This window comes from Fistularia commersonii, chromosome 15, assembly GCF_037954325.1.
Source record: "Fistularia commersonii isolate RoL2024-O1a breed Wild chromosome 15, RoL_Fcom_v1.0, whole genome shotgun sequence".
Taxonomy (NCBI): Eukaryota; Metazoa; Chordata; class Actinopteri; order Syngnathiformes; family Fistulariidae; genus Fistularia; species Fistularia commersonii.
In genome coordinates this window covers 586,718-601,560 of record NC_141298.1, presented here as the reverse complement: position 1 = coordinate 601,560, position 14,843 = coordinate 586,718, and the positions used below count along the sequence as shown (strand labels likewise).

Genomic DNA, 14,843 nt, shown 5'->3' with positions numbered 1-14,843 from the left:
CCCTGAGCCAGACTGTGATTCCTAAGTGTTAATTTGAAATAAAGCATAAGGGGAGTAAAACCTTCTTTTGCTAGTAAAAAGAAAACATGCTTCTTTTTAACATGTGTCAATGAGAGCTGCTTTTCTAATCCTCAATTCAGACCCTATCAGTTTTGCAAAGCTTTTTTTGATTTTTTATTTATAAAACATCCAGTGTTTTATTTAGATCATCATTTCAAAGGTTCAGTACCAGCTCTAGCGTGACATGAGACACATCTTGCCAAAAAAAAAAAAAAAACACCCTGTCCCTATTTGAACTCCAGCGCGAGGAGCCGCATGCACCCACATACAAATATGCTAATTTGATGCTGGGTATCACCAGAGGGCTCTGTTACTGCTGACAGGTCTTAACTGGGATTAACATTCACTCTTGAAACACGAATCTGTTTGTAATTTAGAGGTATTCTCAATATATGTTCACTTTGATCCAACCACCTTATCCGGAGCACAGAGGTTTTACCTGTTTTGAAAATTAAATGTTATTCATGTAGATTCATTGACAAATAGTATTGTGTAAGATGCAGCTACTTCATTGGATTAGATTTAAAATTTTAGGAGTATTTTAATGGGACCAAAAAAAACTAGGTCCAAGTAATATATGGAGTATAAATGTATTGGCCTGTTATAGTGAATATATTGGTAGACGGACGGTGGAATTGGAGCTGCCAGGCAAGAGGTCTCGAGGAAGACCAAAGAGAAGATTCATGGATGTAGTGAGAGAGGATATGAAGGCAGTTGGTGTGAGAGAGGAGGATACGGAGAATAGGGTTAGATGGAGAAAGTTGATTCGCTGTGGCGACCCCTGAAGAGAAAAGCTGAAAGAAGAAGAAGAAAATGTATTGGCCTGTTAAAAATATGCTTCCTAGTGATTTCTTATCAGCTGGTAGATTCACATTATGTGCATCAATGATCTGTTAACTATTAATAACTTACAACTGGTATGGACAGCTATTAGCCTTGTAAAAAACATGCAATTTCACAGCTCATGTGACATGATTACACCACAAGAAATTAGATTGTCAAGAATGCAGGAATTAAAGCTTTCTTGAGAGCCAGATGCAGAACAAAGGCTTTTTCTAAATAGTTAGTTGATTTCAGAGAAATTCAGTACATTGTCTTAAAACTGAGCACAGCAAAATGTATGATTGTGTTCATAAATGAAAAAAAATTGAGTATTATAGCAGATTAATACAACATCGTTTGAAATGGTAACAATACAATATACAATATAACAATATAATGTAATATAAACTCTCGGTACGGTACATAAACTCTTGTACCGTATTTCCTTCCAAAGGTTAAAAATCTCAAGCACAATGCAGCAAGTCTGCAGCAGAGTCTGCAAAAAAGGGAATCAAAAGTGGCGGATGGTATGACTTGGCAACGATTCTATTCAGGAATATCCAGTAAGAGTTGTTGGATAAATCTGTTGGGGTAAAATGTTTGGCTTTTCCACTTCACAGTTTTTGGTCAACTTATCTCCATGAAAACCACACATTCCTTCTTTTTCAGCTTTCACCAATTTGTCCACTGCAAGAGTCATCCTCCAGTGCGGGACAAAAAGTATTTAGTCAGCCACCAATTGTGCAAGTTCTCTCACTTAAAAAGTTGATAGAGGCTTGTAATTTTCATCATAGGTACACTTCAACTATGAGACAGAATGCGAAAAAAAAATATCTAGAAATCACATGGTGTGATTTCTAAAGAATTTATTTGCAAATTATGATGGAAAATGAGTATTTGGTCAAGAACAAAAGTTAATCTCAGTACTTGCTTATATACCCTTTGTTGGCAATGACAGAGGTCCAACGTTTTCTGTACTTTCAGTCTTCACAAGGTTTTCATACATGTTCATTGATGTTCAGTTCGTGTGTTTATCCTTTAACTGTAGCCATCTCGCTTTATTCCCTCGGAAACTCTGTTTGGTCTTTTTTACTTGGCGCAGGTCATCTTGTTGCTTTCTCCACTTCCACACCATTGATTTGTTAATGTTGAATTCTCTCGCTGCTGCTCCATTTCCATGTTCTACTGGGTGACTGATAGCCTTGAGTTTAAACTCAAGGCTCCTTTCAAGAGATAGCCTTGAGTTTAAACTCAAGGCTATCTCTTGAAAGGAGCTGCTTTGGGGTCTTTATACACACACAGACACACACACAAATGGAAATGAAGACGCACGCTTCGCGCAGTCCTATATCCCAGCATGCACCGCGCGCTACTTCTTCTACGAGAGAAAATGGAGTCGGCGGCTGCCTCCTGACGTTGCGAGACCTCTTGTGGCCAAATATTGATTCATATATAAGACGCACCGGATTATAAGGTGCACTGTCGATTTTTGAGAAGATTAAAGTCTTTTAGGCGCGGCTTATAGTGCAGAAAATACGGTACTTATTTCCACCATAATTTGCAATAAATTCTTTAGAAACCAGATAATGTGATTTTCTGGATATTTTTTTTTCCACATTCTGTCTCATAGTTGAAGTGTACCCATGGTGAAAATTACAGGCATCTATCATCTTTTTAAGTGGGAGAACTTGCACAATCAGTGGCTAACTAAATACTTTTTTGCCCCACTCTATGTTGTGCTGGTTATATGCTCACCTATACGCTCACCATTAACTGATCTCCTTCAGACTGCATTGTCTGTACAACACATAGTCCTTCTGTGCGTTCCTATCACTGGTTGTATAAGTTACCCTATGTTTGGGCATCCTCTAAAAAAAGGTAAACACTACAGCCACTTCCATCTTTTTTCTTCTTTTTTTACCATCATCTGTCCCACTGCTTTTCCACTCTATTCTATCCTGACCATCACTTCATTACCTCTGCTCAGCTCAGTATTCCTTTTATAACTGTAACTATGTTTTATTTTTATGATAATTTAGCGGCTACTTCTAGCAGCCAAATGCCGTGCAACCCACAGACCGCACTCCACCCATACCACCAACGTGTGGACATTCCCACCCGGCAACCAGACAACATCCTGGGGCAGCCCTCAGAGTTTGTGCCAATGAGCTGGCTAAAGTTCTCACGGCCATCTTCAACCTCTCCCTCAGCCAGAGCATCGTCCCCACCTGCATCAAGAACACAACTATTGTCCCCCTCCCCAAGAACAGCCCACCCACCTGCCTGAATGACTATAGGCCAGTAGCACAAACTCCGATCATCATGAAATACTTCGAGAGAGTGGTGCTGGCCCACATTTAGATTTCACCTCAGACGCCATAGCCGCCACCCTCTACTACCTCTCCCACTTAAAAAACAAACGATTCCTACATCAAGATGCTCTCTGTGGACTACAGCTCCGTTTCTCCATTCAACACGGTCATACCCCACAAATTCACAAACAAAATGTCCACCCTTGGTCAGCATCCCACCCTCTGTTTCTGGCTCCTGGACTTCCTGACTGGCAGACTCCAGTCTGTCAGGATAGGTAACAGGAACAGGACCTCAGCCAGCATCATCATGAACAAGGACACTCCTCAGGGATGTGTGCTCAGCCCCATCCTCAACACCCTGTTCACTCACAGCTGTGTCGCCTCCCATGAGGACAACATCATCCTGAAGGTCGCAGACAAAACCACAGTGATAGGACGCATCACTGGCAGAGATCAAACGACCTACAGGATGGAGATGGCAAATGTGGAGAAGTGGTGTGAGGACAACAACCTCACCCTCAACATGGAGAAGACCAAGGAGATGATAGTGGACATGAGGAGGGAGTGGAGACCTCATCAGCCACTGTTCCTCCAAGGTCTTGAGGTTGAGAGGGTGAGCAGCTTCAAATACCTGGGTGTCCACATCAGCGAGGACCTCACCTTGACCGCAGACGGTCAGGAGGGCTCAACAGGGGGTGTAATTCCTGAGGAGGCTGGGGAGATTTGGCATGTCGCCCAAGATACTAGGCAGCTTCTACAGCTGCCTTATCGTGTGGTATGGCACCACCACTGCTCCGGACCGCAGACACCTGCAGCAAGTGGTAAAGACTGCAGAGGATCACCAAAACCCTTCAGAGAAGACCCTGCCTTCTCTGCAGAGCATTTACCACCACATAGTCCACAGGAAAGCTGTCTCCATCGTCAAGGACCACACCCACCCCCAACATCGGCTGTTCACACTCCTACCCTCAAGCCGGAGATACAGGAATGCAAAATACAGACGTGATTAAAGAACACGATCTACCCGACTGCCATCAGACATTTAAACAGCTGACACTCATTATATGTAAAGTCTACTGCAGGCCTGGCCAACCTGTGGCTCCCAAGCCACATGCGGCTCTTACGTTCATGTCGATTCTTGTATTTGTGTGTTTTTTTTTTGCTGTGCGCGGAGAACACTGGAGCGGCACGTGATTGCACAAGTAAAAAACACACAAACACAAAAGTCGACATAAACGTAAGAGCCCCATGCGGCTCAGGAGCCACAGGTTGGCCAGGCCTGGTCTACTGCCACTTAAATTGCACTCATCCTTGTACCTGCACTTGGTGCAAGCTGCACAAAAATGTCTTATTGCACTGCCACTATTCTATTGCAATGTTCATAATCATATCTGTAATCATATTCATAATAATGTTTATACTCCTATCAGCACATATCCAAATGCTCTGCAGAAAGCAAAGTAGGAATTTCACTGTACAGGGAAAAACATTTCTCCACTGTGCATGTGACAATAAACATCTTGAGTCTTGAATATCTGTTCTTAAAAAGCTGTTTTCCTTATTGGTGAGTCCGTCATATATAAATATTCAATTGATTGCTCTTTATGTAAATCTAATACCAAACTTTGGCAAATTCATTCATTCATTATTCATCATCTATACCAGTTATCCTGCACTCAAGGTCGAGGGGGGGGGGGGCATATTCCAGCTGTCCTTGGGATTAATTGCATTAACCACTGTACCACTGTGTCCCCCAAACTCTTCTTTTTCATCTTGAAGGTAATTTCTCTATTAAACAGCTGAAATTAATGTAATTATATTACATTATTAGAAGACTATGGCTTCACAATATTATTATTATTTTGATTATTTGACAACAGCCTGCAATAGCCTGATTAATTGTTGCTGAGTAAAGTGCAATTGATACCTATGAAAATTTCCCTGCATGCCACTGCAGGTAACTGAAAATCCATAAATTCAGTAGATAATAAGCACACTTTGTTTGTGTGCGCACACACAAATAAATGCATGCTTGTTTTTGTGTGTCTGTAAAATGAAGTTACTGACTAAAAGTCCACAACTTCAGGTATAGAACACACCCCTGCCCTCACTAAGCTGAAAGATAAGGTATCCTGTAGACATTAGACAAGTGTCCATTGAATCTCAGAACACAGTTAAAAAGTAAATTTCATTGAGTTAACCACACATTTTTATTTAATCAAATTTTAATAAATGAAAACACATGTAAAGCAGTGTTCATAAAAGCACCTTACTGTTCCAAAAAATACATGGAAAGTAGAAATATAAGTCTGGTTCATTAGTTAGGAAGTTGGTAAAACAAACAGCACAGACATACTTTGACTACAGTGTCTTGATAGTATGAGACTTATTAAACAGCCTGTAAAAAAGCGAGTACCAAACTGGGTGTGAAATTGGGCCAAGAATTACAACATAAATTTCAGCTCTATTTGGGTTTCACAGCTTAATGCAAATTTTCTGAAAACATGAGACAATTGCAAGTGAAAAGGAAGGAAGTGAGGTGCTAAAGAAATGGTCAGCCATATGTCCTACCTCACAACTCTGCCAGCGGTTGGGAATGTTGGGCCGCAACTTCTGCTCACAAACCACTTTCCTCATCTCTTCCACCGATGGATCTGACTGAACCAAATCATAGTAGGGCAGCTGGTAGTCTTCATGAATGCCTGATAAAAGATGTGTGATTAATAGGCTTTTAGTCTGAGATAGGAAAGTCTGTTGTTCCACAATTAATTACTTTCATTCAGGCTATATTCACCCATTACTAAAACCATTAATTTTGTACGTTTTCTCCACATCCATCTTCCACTCCTACTTATTCACCTCCCATTGAGCAGCGGCTGGCAATCTCCCAAAAGACCAGGCCCATAGCGTAGATGTCCGCCCGCTTGAAGGATTCAAAGTGTTTCATGTTTATAGAGTCATCCAGGACCTCCGGGGCCATATACCTGAGCACAAAAGATGATGGCACATCACAAAAACAAGACTGTCCCTTAGCTGACCCATCAAATTGAGTTTGACGTTCATTATAACTGCCTGCAAAGTATTATCTATTGAACTCTAGCAATGAACAGGTATATAACAGCTGGCATAGAAAGGGTAAAGATGAAATTATGTTTCTAGAAAGAAAGCAACAAAATATTGTTTGGTTGTGTATTTAAGGTATTTGTGGGGGAATTATTGATATGACTAGTATATGAGGAGCCAATTTTCTCTATACAACATGGTCCCAGAACAAGCTCCTGCCTCTTTTCCCATGGTTTCTCAATTAACCTGGGTCATTTATAAAAAATGCTAAGATACAACCATGTTTGTATGGTATCAAGACAGTGGCATTGAGGGAAGAATGTGAAGCGGAGCTGGAGGTAGCAGAGGTGGATATGTTGAAATTATCTTTAGAAAAGTGATGAGGATAGATAGGATCAAGAACGGGTCCATCAGAGGGACAGCATATGTTCGATGTGATCACCCCTAGATTGGGCTCAGATATTATTTCTTGATGAACAGAAGTGACGCAAAAGCTGATTCAAAAATAAGACGGCAGTAATCTTGCTGTGGCAGTGGCCCAATGGACACCTATTATAATAATCCATATCAACAAAGAGAGCCCATTGAAATTTAGCAGCAGGAAACATGAGCCTTTTGTTTTTGATGTAATGCTTTTTCTTTTGTTGTTATTCTTGTCCGGGGTTGGCTTTAGTTTGAAATTAAAGTTAATATATCAACCACTGACTTCTCTCAGAATTTGGTCTGGTGTCTCAAGGTTAGGCTCTTGGGGATAAGGTCAGAGAGGCCAGACTGAGATGGTTTGGTCATGTTTAATGGAGGATAGTGAATATATTGGTAGAAGGATGCTTATGTTTGGCAAGGTGGCTTAGAGGAAGACCAAAGAGAAATTTATGGAAGTGGTGAAGGAGGACATGGAGTTGGTGGGTGTGAAGAGGATAGAGGGAACAGGGTAAGATGAATGAGGCTGATTCCCTGTGGGAAAAGCTGAAATGTAAAGGAGAAGATACAACAGATTCTGTAAAAAAGTGTTAACTGATAGCACTTCATGATAAAATCACAGATCTTTTTTAATTGTTGTAATTCACAAGCTCACTACACTATTCACTGTCACCATATACAGGTCCTTCTCAAAAAAATAGCATATTGTGATAAAGTTCATTATTATCCATAATGTAATGATAAAAATTAAACTTTCATATATTTTAGATTCATTACATGCAACTGAAGTAGTTCAAGCCTTTTGTTGTGTTAATATTGATGATTTTGGCAGAAAAATAAAGAAAAACCAAAAATCCATATCTCCATATCAAAATTAGCATATGTCATCCGACGAATAAAAAAAAAGTGTTTTTAATACAAAAAAGTCAGCCTTCAAATAATTATGTTCACTTATGCACTCAATACTTGGTCAGGAATCCTTTTGCGGGAATGACTGCTTCAATGCGGCGTGGCATGGAGGCAATCAGTCGGTGGCACTGCTTAAGTGGTATGGAGGCCTAGGATGTTTCGATTGCGGCCTCAAGCTCCTCCACAGTAATGGGTCTGGTGTCTCTCAACTTCCTCTTCACAATATCCCACAGATTCTCGATGGGGTTCAGGTCAGGAGAGTTGGCAGGCCAGTTGAGCACAGTAATACCATGGTCAATAAACCATTTACCAGTGGTTTTGGCACTGTGAGCAGGTGCTAGGTCGTGCTGAAAAATGAAATCTTCATCTCCATAAAGCTTTTCCACAGATGGAAGCTAGAAGTGCACCAAAATCTCCCCATAACTAGCTGCATTGACCCTGCCCTTGATAAAACACAGTGGACCAACACCAGCAGCTGACATGGGACCCCTGAGCATCACTAACTGTGGGTACTTGATACTGGACTTCAGGCATTTTGGCATTTCATTCTCACCAGCCTTTCTCCAGACTCTGGCACCTTGATTTCCGTATGGCATGCAAAATTTGCTTTCATCCAAAAAAAGTACTTTGGACCACTGAGCAACAGTCCAGTGCTGCTTCTCTCTAGCTCAAGTCAGGCGCTTCTGCCGCTGTTTCTGGTTCAAAAGTGGCTTGATCCGGGGCATGCGGCACCTGTAGCCCTTTTCCTGCACCCGCCTGTGCACGGTGGCTCTGGATGTTTCTACTCCAGACTCAGCCCACTGCTTCCACAGCTCCTCCAAGGTCTGGAATCAGCCCTTCTCCACAATCTTCCCCAGGGTCCAGTCACCTCTTCTGGTTGTGCCGCGTTTTCTGCCACACTTTTTCCTTCCCACAGACGTCCCAATGAGGTGCCTTGATACAGCAGTCTGGGAACAGCCTATTCTTTCAGAGATTTCTTTCTGTGTCTTACCCTCTTGCTTGAAGGTGTCAATGATGGCCTCCTGGACAGCAGTCATGTTATCAGTCTTACCCATGATTGCAGTTTAGAGTAATGAGCCAGGCTGGGAATTTTTAAAAGCCTCAGGAATCTTTTGTAGGTGTTAAGAGTTTATTTGTTGATTCAGATGATTAGGTTAATAGCTCGTTTAGAGTACCTTTTCATGATATGCTAATTTTTGGAGATAGGAATTTGGGGTTTTCATGAGCTGTATTTCAAAATCATCAGTATTACAACAATAAAAGACCTGTAATATTTTAGTTGGTGTGCAATGAATCTAAAATTTATGAAAGTTTAATTTTTATCATTACATTATGGAAAAATAATGAACTTCATCACAATATGCTAAGTTTTTGAGAAAGACTTGTATATACACAGAGCTGTCTCTCAAAGAGACTGAGCATCAAAACAGGCTGCTTGGAGATTTCAAAACTCGGACAAAGACTTGAAGAGAAGAGACAATTAACTTGAAAGCAGAGATAGACACATAAAGTTTTATTTAATTCGTTTATCAACTGCAGCATCCCAACAGACGATATATTTAAATAAGATAACGCTGTGGCAAATAAAACAACAGAACTTCCAGATACAGAAAAAGGGTGAAGGTAAAGGATGCCAAGTCAAAAGATATACGTCATGGGAAACATGCTACACAAAAAAATTTACCTTTTGGTTCCCACTCTGTGGTTTGGAGCAATGTCGATGGTATCTGTGGCAGAGTCGTGGCGAACAGCTAGACCCAGGTCAGCGATACAGCATGTCCCATTCTTCTTCACCAGAATGTTCTTTGACTTCAGGTCTCTATGGGCAATAGCTGGCTTACCTGGAAAGATGTAATACATCCCATTAGAAGGTAGGCTTATGGAACTCAATTTAAGAAAAATATTCTTTACAGATTGATTGCCTTGATGAGGCAAATGGGAAAGGAAGTATTTCAGTCACTTAAAAAAAACAATTTTCAGTCACTAGCTCTAAATCAAATTGAATCTGTTCTGACAATAAATATGCAAATCAGGATCAGCTTAACTGACATTTGGAGCAGGCGATAATGCACAAAGCAAGCTTAATGCATCTTATTAAGTAAGACCAACAACAGTGTGTTCGGTTTGATGGTTAACTGTCATTTTAAAAAGCCTTCAGTCACCATTACCGGTTCAAACCATTCCATCTGCATGAAAGCAAAGAAAGTTGAGGTACGACCCTGGTCAATTTAGAATTACTTTAATGTACATTTGAAGAAAAAAATGTTTTTTGCTGACATTTATTAATGTCTACAGTCAAAAATATAGTTTACCAATAACAGCATAGGTGTTATATAAAAAGTTAGGTGTTATATAAAAAAGAAAAACACAAATGTGAAAGGGATGGTCAATGTACACCTCACCCTGTGTGCCCACTATCTCCATGTGGAGGTGGGCTAGGCCACTTGCTGTGGACAACGACAGTTTGATCATGCCTTCCACTGTGACAGTGTAGCGGTTCAGGTAGTCAAATAGAGAACCATGTTCATGGTAGTCTGAGACCAACCACAGCTGAGTCCAAGTCCCGTTATCTAGAGGTAAGCAGCAGAGGGAAGAGAACAAACAGAGGCTGTTTGGTCTACATTAAGATTTTCAAAAGTAAACTGGACTTGTGTTTCAGATACAAATATTAACTTTAAAAGCAAGTCAAGTGAATAGATTACTTTGACTGCACTCACTGCATGACAAGTTTCATTTTCAGCTAGGACAATACATTTTTTTGAATTAACATTTAGAAATGTACTCCACACTGTCGTGAATCTTTGTATAAGCTAACGTCCAGATATATATAACTAAAACAACGTATGCCAGAAGATCAAGCACACAATGAAAATGGCATCTTCTATAATTATTTAATTAATTATCTATTGCAACACTAGAAACATATAGAATACAGTAACAAGTTCTCAGTAGCTCAGTAGACAATATATGATTCCTCTCTGTAACATTTGTCAGCAGGCTCAGACACCTGCCAATGGATAGGATATGAATAAAAATAAATCTTAGAAGTAACTTAAACTGATCTTAAAAAAAAATCTGTTTTTGTTTTCTTAGTAAAACCACTTTTTATAATTACCATATTTTCTGCACTATAAGGCGCATCGGCACACCTCAATGAATGGCCCGTTTTAAAACTGTTTTCATAGTTAGGGCGCAACGCATTATAAGGCGCATTGAACAGAAACTACTGTAGTGGCTGGGGTTGCCTTATGCATCCACTAGATGAAGCTCCGCAACAGGGAATGTCAACAAAACAGTCAGATAAGCTAGTCAGTCAAATTTCATTAATAGAATACAAACCAACATTCTAACAACTCAGTTCACTCCCAAACCAAGTTAGTGCATTCACAATACGGTACCGTACGTACAGGTAGCTTACTGGTATTTGCACCACCTTCGCTGAAAAAAATGTTTTCCCAACTCCATTTGTCACAATTCAAAGCTTTTCATAAAACGAAAGCACCAAGAAGGACTGCCTCTGAATTCACTGATGTTCATCCTTCATTCGAATAGATACTGTAGAGACACTTCTTGCTGCTCTAAGTTCAACAGCCCACTGTTCGATTTTGTCCTACAACTGTGGGCATCTCGCTTTGTTTTCTCCAAAACTCTGTTTAGTCTTCTTTGTTTCGCGCAGGTCATCTTGTTGCCTCCTCCACTTCCGTACCATTGATTCATTAATGTTGAATTCTTTCGCTGCTGCTCTATTCCCATGTTCTACTGTGTGACTGATCGCCTGGAGTTTGAACTCTGAGTCATAAGCGTGTCTCTTGAAAGGTGCCATTTCGGGGTCTTTATACACACAGAAGTGGTGAGGGACTGGAATTCCCCTTTTACCACTGCTACTTCGGCGACACCCCCTGACTACAGTAGCCATAATTTACCAGTATTGATCAAAATATGAGGCGCAATTTCAGTTTTTGAGAAAATTAAAGGCTTTTAGGTGCATTGATTTCTTCTTTTTATGAACAGCGGATCTTAACCCCATCGTCAAACATGCACTGCCACTCATCGGTTTAAAGATTAAGACAACAACAAATGGATTCTGTAGGCTACCTGTGTGTGCACTGCTCCTGGAGTTTAACTGAGTGTTTTCTGTGTGTTCATAGTTCTATGTGAATTTTTACTCCCCCACACTGTCTAGCAGTCTGTCCGTTCCTTTTGAAAGCCTGCCTGCACTGTCTTTTCTTCAACAGGTTTTTGTTCTCTAGCAACTCAAGGTTTCCTTACATTGAATCTACCAATGCTTTCATCTATAGATATTAACTTAAAATGATAATGATATAATTCATACAATATCATTTGAAAAAGGCTGGATTAAATCATAAGTCTTTGATGGCAGTCTCATAAACAGTAAAGTTTGGAAAAAAAAAAAAACTTTTTACCCTTCCTTCCACTTCTGTCTCTGAATTTAATTTTGATCTTCTGAGTTCAATCGGATGTATGTCACCTGAAAGTTCTTCAAGAGGTCTCTTACCTTTGTTATCAGCAGCGATAAAACCCAGAATATTCTCATGTCTCAGCATCACAGTCTGGTAGATTTCAGCTTCACGGAACCAGGAACGCTCCTCCCGGGATGAAAAGATTTTTACGGCCACCTCCTCCCCACGCCATTTACCTCGCCAAACCTCCCCAAAACGCCCCTTCCCAATGCTCTCCTGGAGGATGATGGTCCTGGCAATGGTCCTCTGGACTAAGAGGGGCAGTCCTTCAGGGGAAGCAGAGAGATGGTTTAATTGTGCTAAGCTAAGCTGAATGTGGCTCGGATGTGTCTGGGTTGAGGCACCAACCTTGGAACCACATATTAAAAGAAAAACAAATTATTAAAAAAAAAAAAAAAAAACACTTGATTAGGTGTCATCGGAGTGTTAGTTTTTACCTGATCCAGAGCCTGAGGTGGTCATGTCATAAATGAGATCTTTCAGTGTTGTTCCAACAGTGATGAAGGGATGATCCATCGATGGGTCCTCTTCATTTGGCACACGATGGTGATGATGGTGGGTCCCAGCACCCCCTGCACCCAAACCTAGGCCCCTGTGGCTGTGGCAAACATAAAAAGCCAAAACGAGCAGCAGGCAAAGCACACATACCGGCCCAGCAATCACTGCAGCAAGAGCCACAGGACCCAATGGTGGAGGCGTCCGAGTGGGGCCTGCAGGAGACAGAAAAAGGAAAAAAGATAGAGTAGATAAAGGTATCTATTATATTATATAGTAATATAATAATATATTATTATCTATTACGATGGATGAGAATACAGCTTTCCTTATCTGGGATGTTATCTATACATCTACATTTTTGGGTGTGGTGTTGTTATTTTGACAAATAACAGCTGCTTTAAGAACAACTGATAATAAAAAATGATATTACCATAAAAAAGCATTATTCTTAGAACTTAATTTGCAAAAAGGATACAAGAATTGATTATCATAAAGTAATAAATGTGTCACGTATTTGCAAAAATACGAACATGATACGAACAAAAATATGAACATGGGGAATTATATCAGCAACCCTCAACCTACAATTCACATCTACAATGTTTCTGATCTATTTCTCCAAGGCCTAATTTGAAAGGGAAGGATCTTCTTCTTCCTTTCCTTTTGGCTTTTCCCTACAACCTAAACCTGCTGCACGTTTTTGGACTGTGGGAAGAAACCGGAGAACCTGGAGGAAACCCATGCAGACACTGGGAGAACATGTAAACTCCACACAGAAAGGTTCCCTTGTCTGAATTGAACCCAAAAATCATTATCATTAATTATTATTATTAATTAATATTATTATTACGATTGTTTTATCACACTATACTGGGACGTGCAGTCAGCTGTCAGCAAAAATAAACACTATTTCACTGTACACTGCAAAATACACTATATGGCCAAAAGTAAACCAAATAATCAGAATCAAGTGTTTCAAGCACTGGGACATGCAGTCAACTTTCAGCACAAATAAAACAAAAAAAAACACTATTTAATTGAACACTGCAAAATACACTATATGGCCAAAAGTAATCCAAATAATCTGAATCAGGTGTTGTTCAATCACTTCCATGACCACAGGTATATAGAATCTAGCACCTAGGCATGCAGACTGTTTTTACAAACATTTATGAAAGAATGGGTGTCTCTCAGGAGCTTGGTGAGTTACAGTGTGAAACTATGATTGGATGCCGCCTGTGCAACAAATCCAGTCGTGAAATTTCCTCGCTCCTAAATATTCCAGTCAAATGTCAGCTGTATTATAAGAACATGGAAGTGTTTGGGAATGACAGCAACTCAGCCATAAAGGGGTAGGCTGCATAAACTGACGGAGAGGGGAAGGCAGATGCTGAGGCTCATAGTGTGAAGAGGTCTGCAGAGTCAATCGCTACAGACCTCCAAACTTCATGTGACCTTCAGATTAGTTCAAGAACAGTGCACAGAGAGCTTCACAGAATGGGTTTCCATGGCCGAGCAACTGTATCCGAGCCACACATCACCAAGTGCAATGCAAAGCATCGGAGCAGTGGAGACACATTCTCTGGAGTGACCAATCACCCTCTCCATCTGGCAATATGATGGACGAGTCTGGGTTTGGCGGTTGCCAGGAGAACGGTACTTTTCTGAGTGCATTGTGCCAAATGTAAAGTTTGGGGGAGGGAGGATTATGGCGTGGGGCTGTTTTTCAGGAGCTGGGCTTGGGCCCTTAGTTCCAGTGAAAGGTTACTCTGAAAGCTTCATAATACGAATACATTTTGAACTATTCCATGCTCCCAACTTTGTGGCGACAGCTTGGAGCAGACCGCTTCCTTTTCCAACATGACTGCACCAGTGCACAAAGCAAGATCCATAAAGACATTGATGACAGAGTTCAGTGTGGATGAACTTCACTGACCTGCACAGAGTCCTACCCTCAACCCAACAGAACATCTTTGGGATGAATTAGACCCTCTCGTCCAATATCAGTGTATGGCCTCACAAATGCACTTCTGGAAGAATGGTCAAAAATTCCCAGCAACACACTCCTGAATCTTGTGGACAGCCTTCCCAGAAGAGTTGAAGCTGATAAAACTGCAACGGGCGGACCAATGTCATATTGAACCCTATGGATTAGGAATGGGATGTCATTTAAGTTCAAGTCAAGGCAGGTGAGCGAATACTTTTGCCCATATTGTGTAAATACTTGCAAATTAAATACTCAATCAAAATATTGTTATTACTTAGTTAATGAGATTTT

General features: G+C 40.6%; 1 protein-coding gene across 1 annotated transcript in view; it reads right to left on the bottom strand.

The window, feature by feature from the left end:
* Positions 1-14,843, bottom strand: part of tgfbr1b (transforming growth factor, beta receptor 1 b) — a 60,777-nt gene that overhangs the window by 8,210 nt on the left and 37,724 nt on the right. The window contains exons 3-8 of the mRNA XM_086160110.1: positions 12,505-12,777; positions 12,103-12,333; positions 9,989-10,156; positions 9,271-9,427; positions 6,054-6,178; positions 5,766-5,896 (exon numbers count right to left, since the gene is read on the bottom strand). Coding sequence (XP_086016236.1) covers positions 5,766-5,896; positions 6,054-6,178; positions 9,271-9,427; positions 9,989-10,156; positions 12,103-12,333; positions 12,505-12,777 — 1,085 coding nt within the window. The remainder of the gene's footprint in view (positions 1-5,765; positions 5,897-6,053; positions 6,179-9,270; positions 9,428-9,988; positions 10,157-12,102; positions 12,334-12,504; positions 12,778-14,843) is intronic.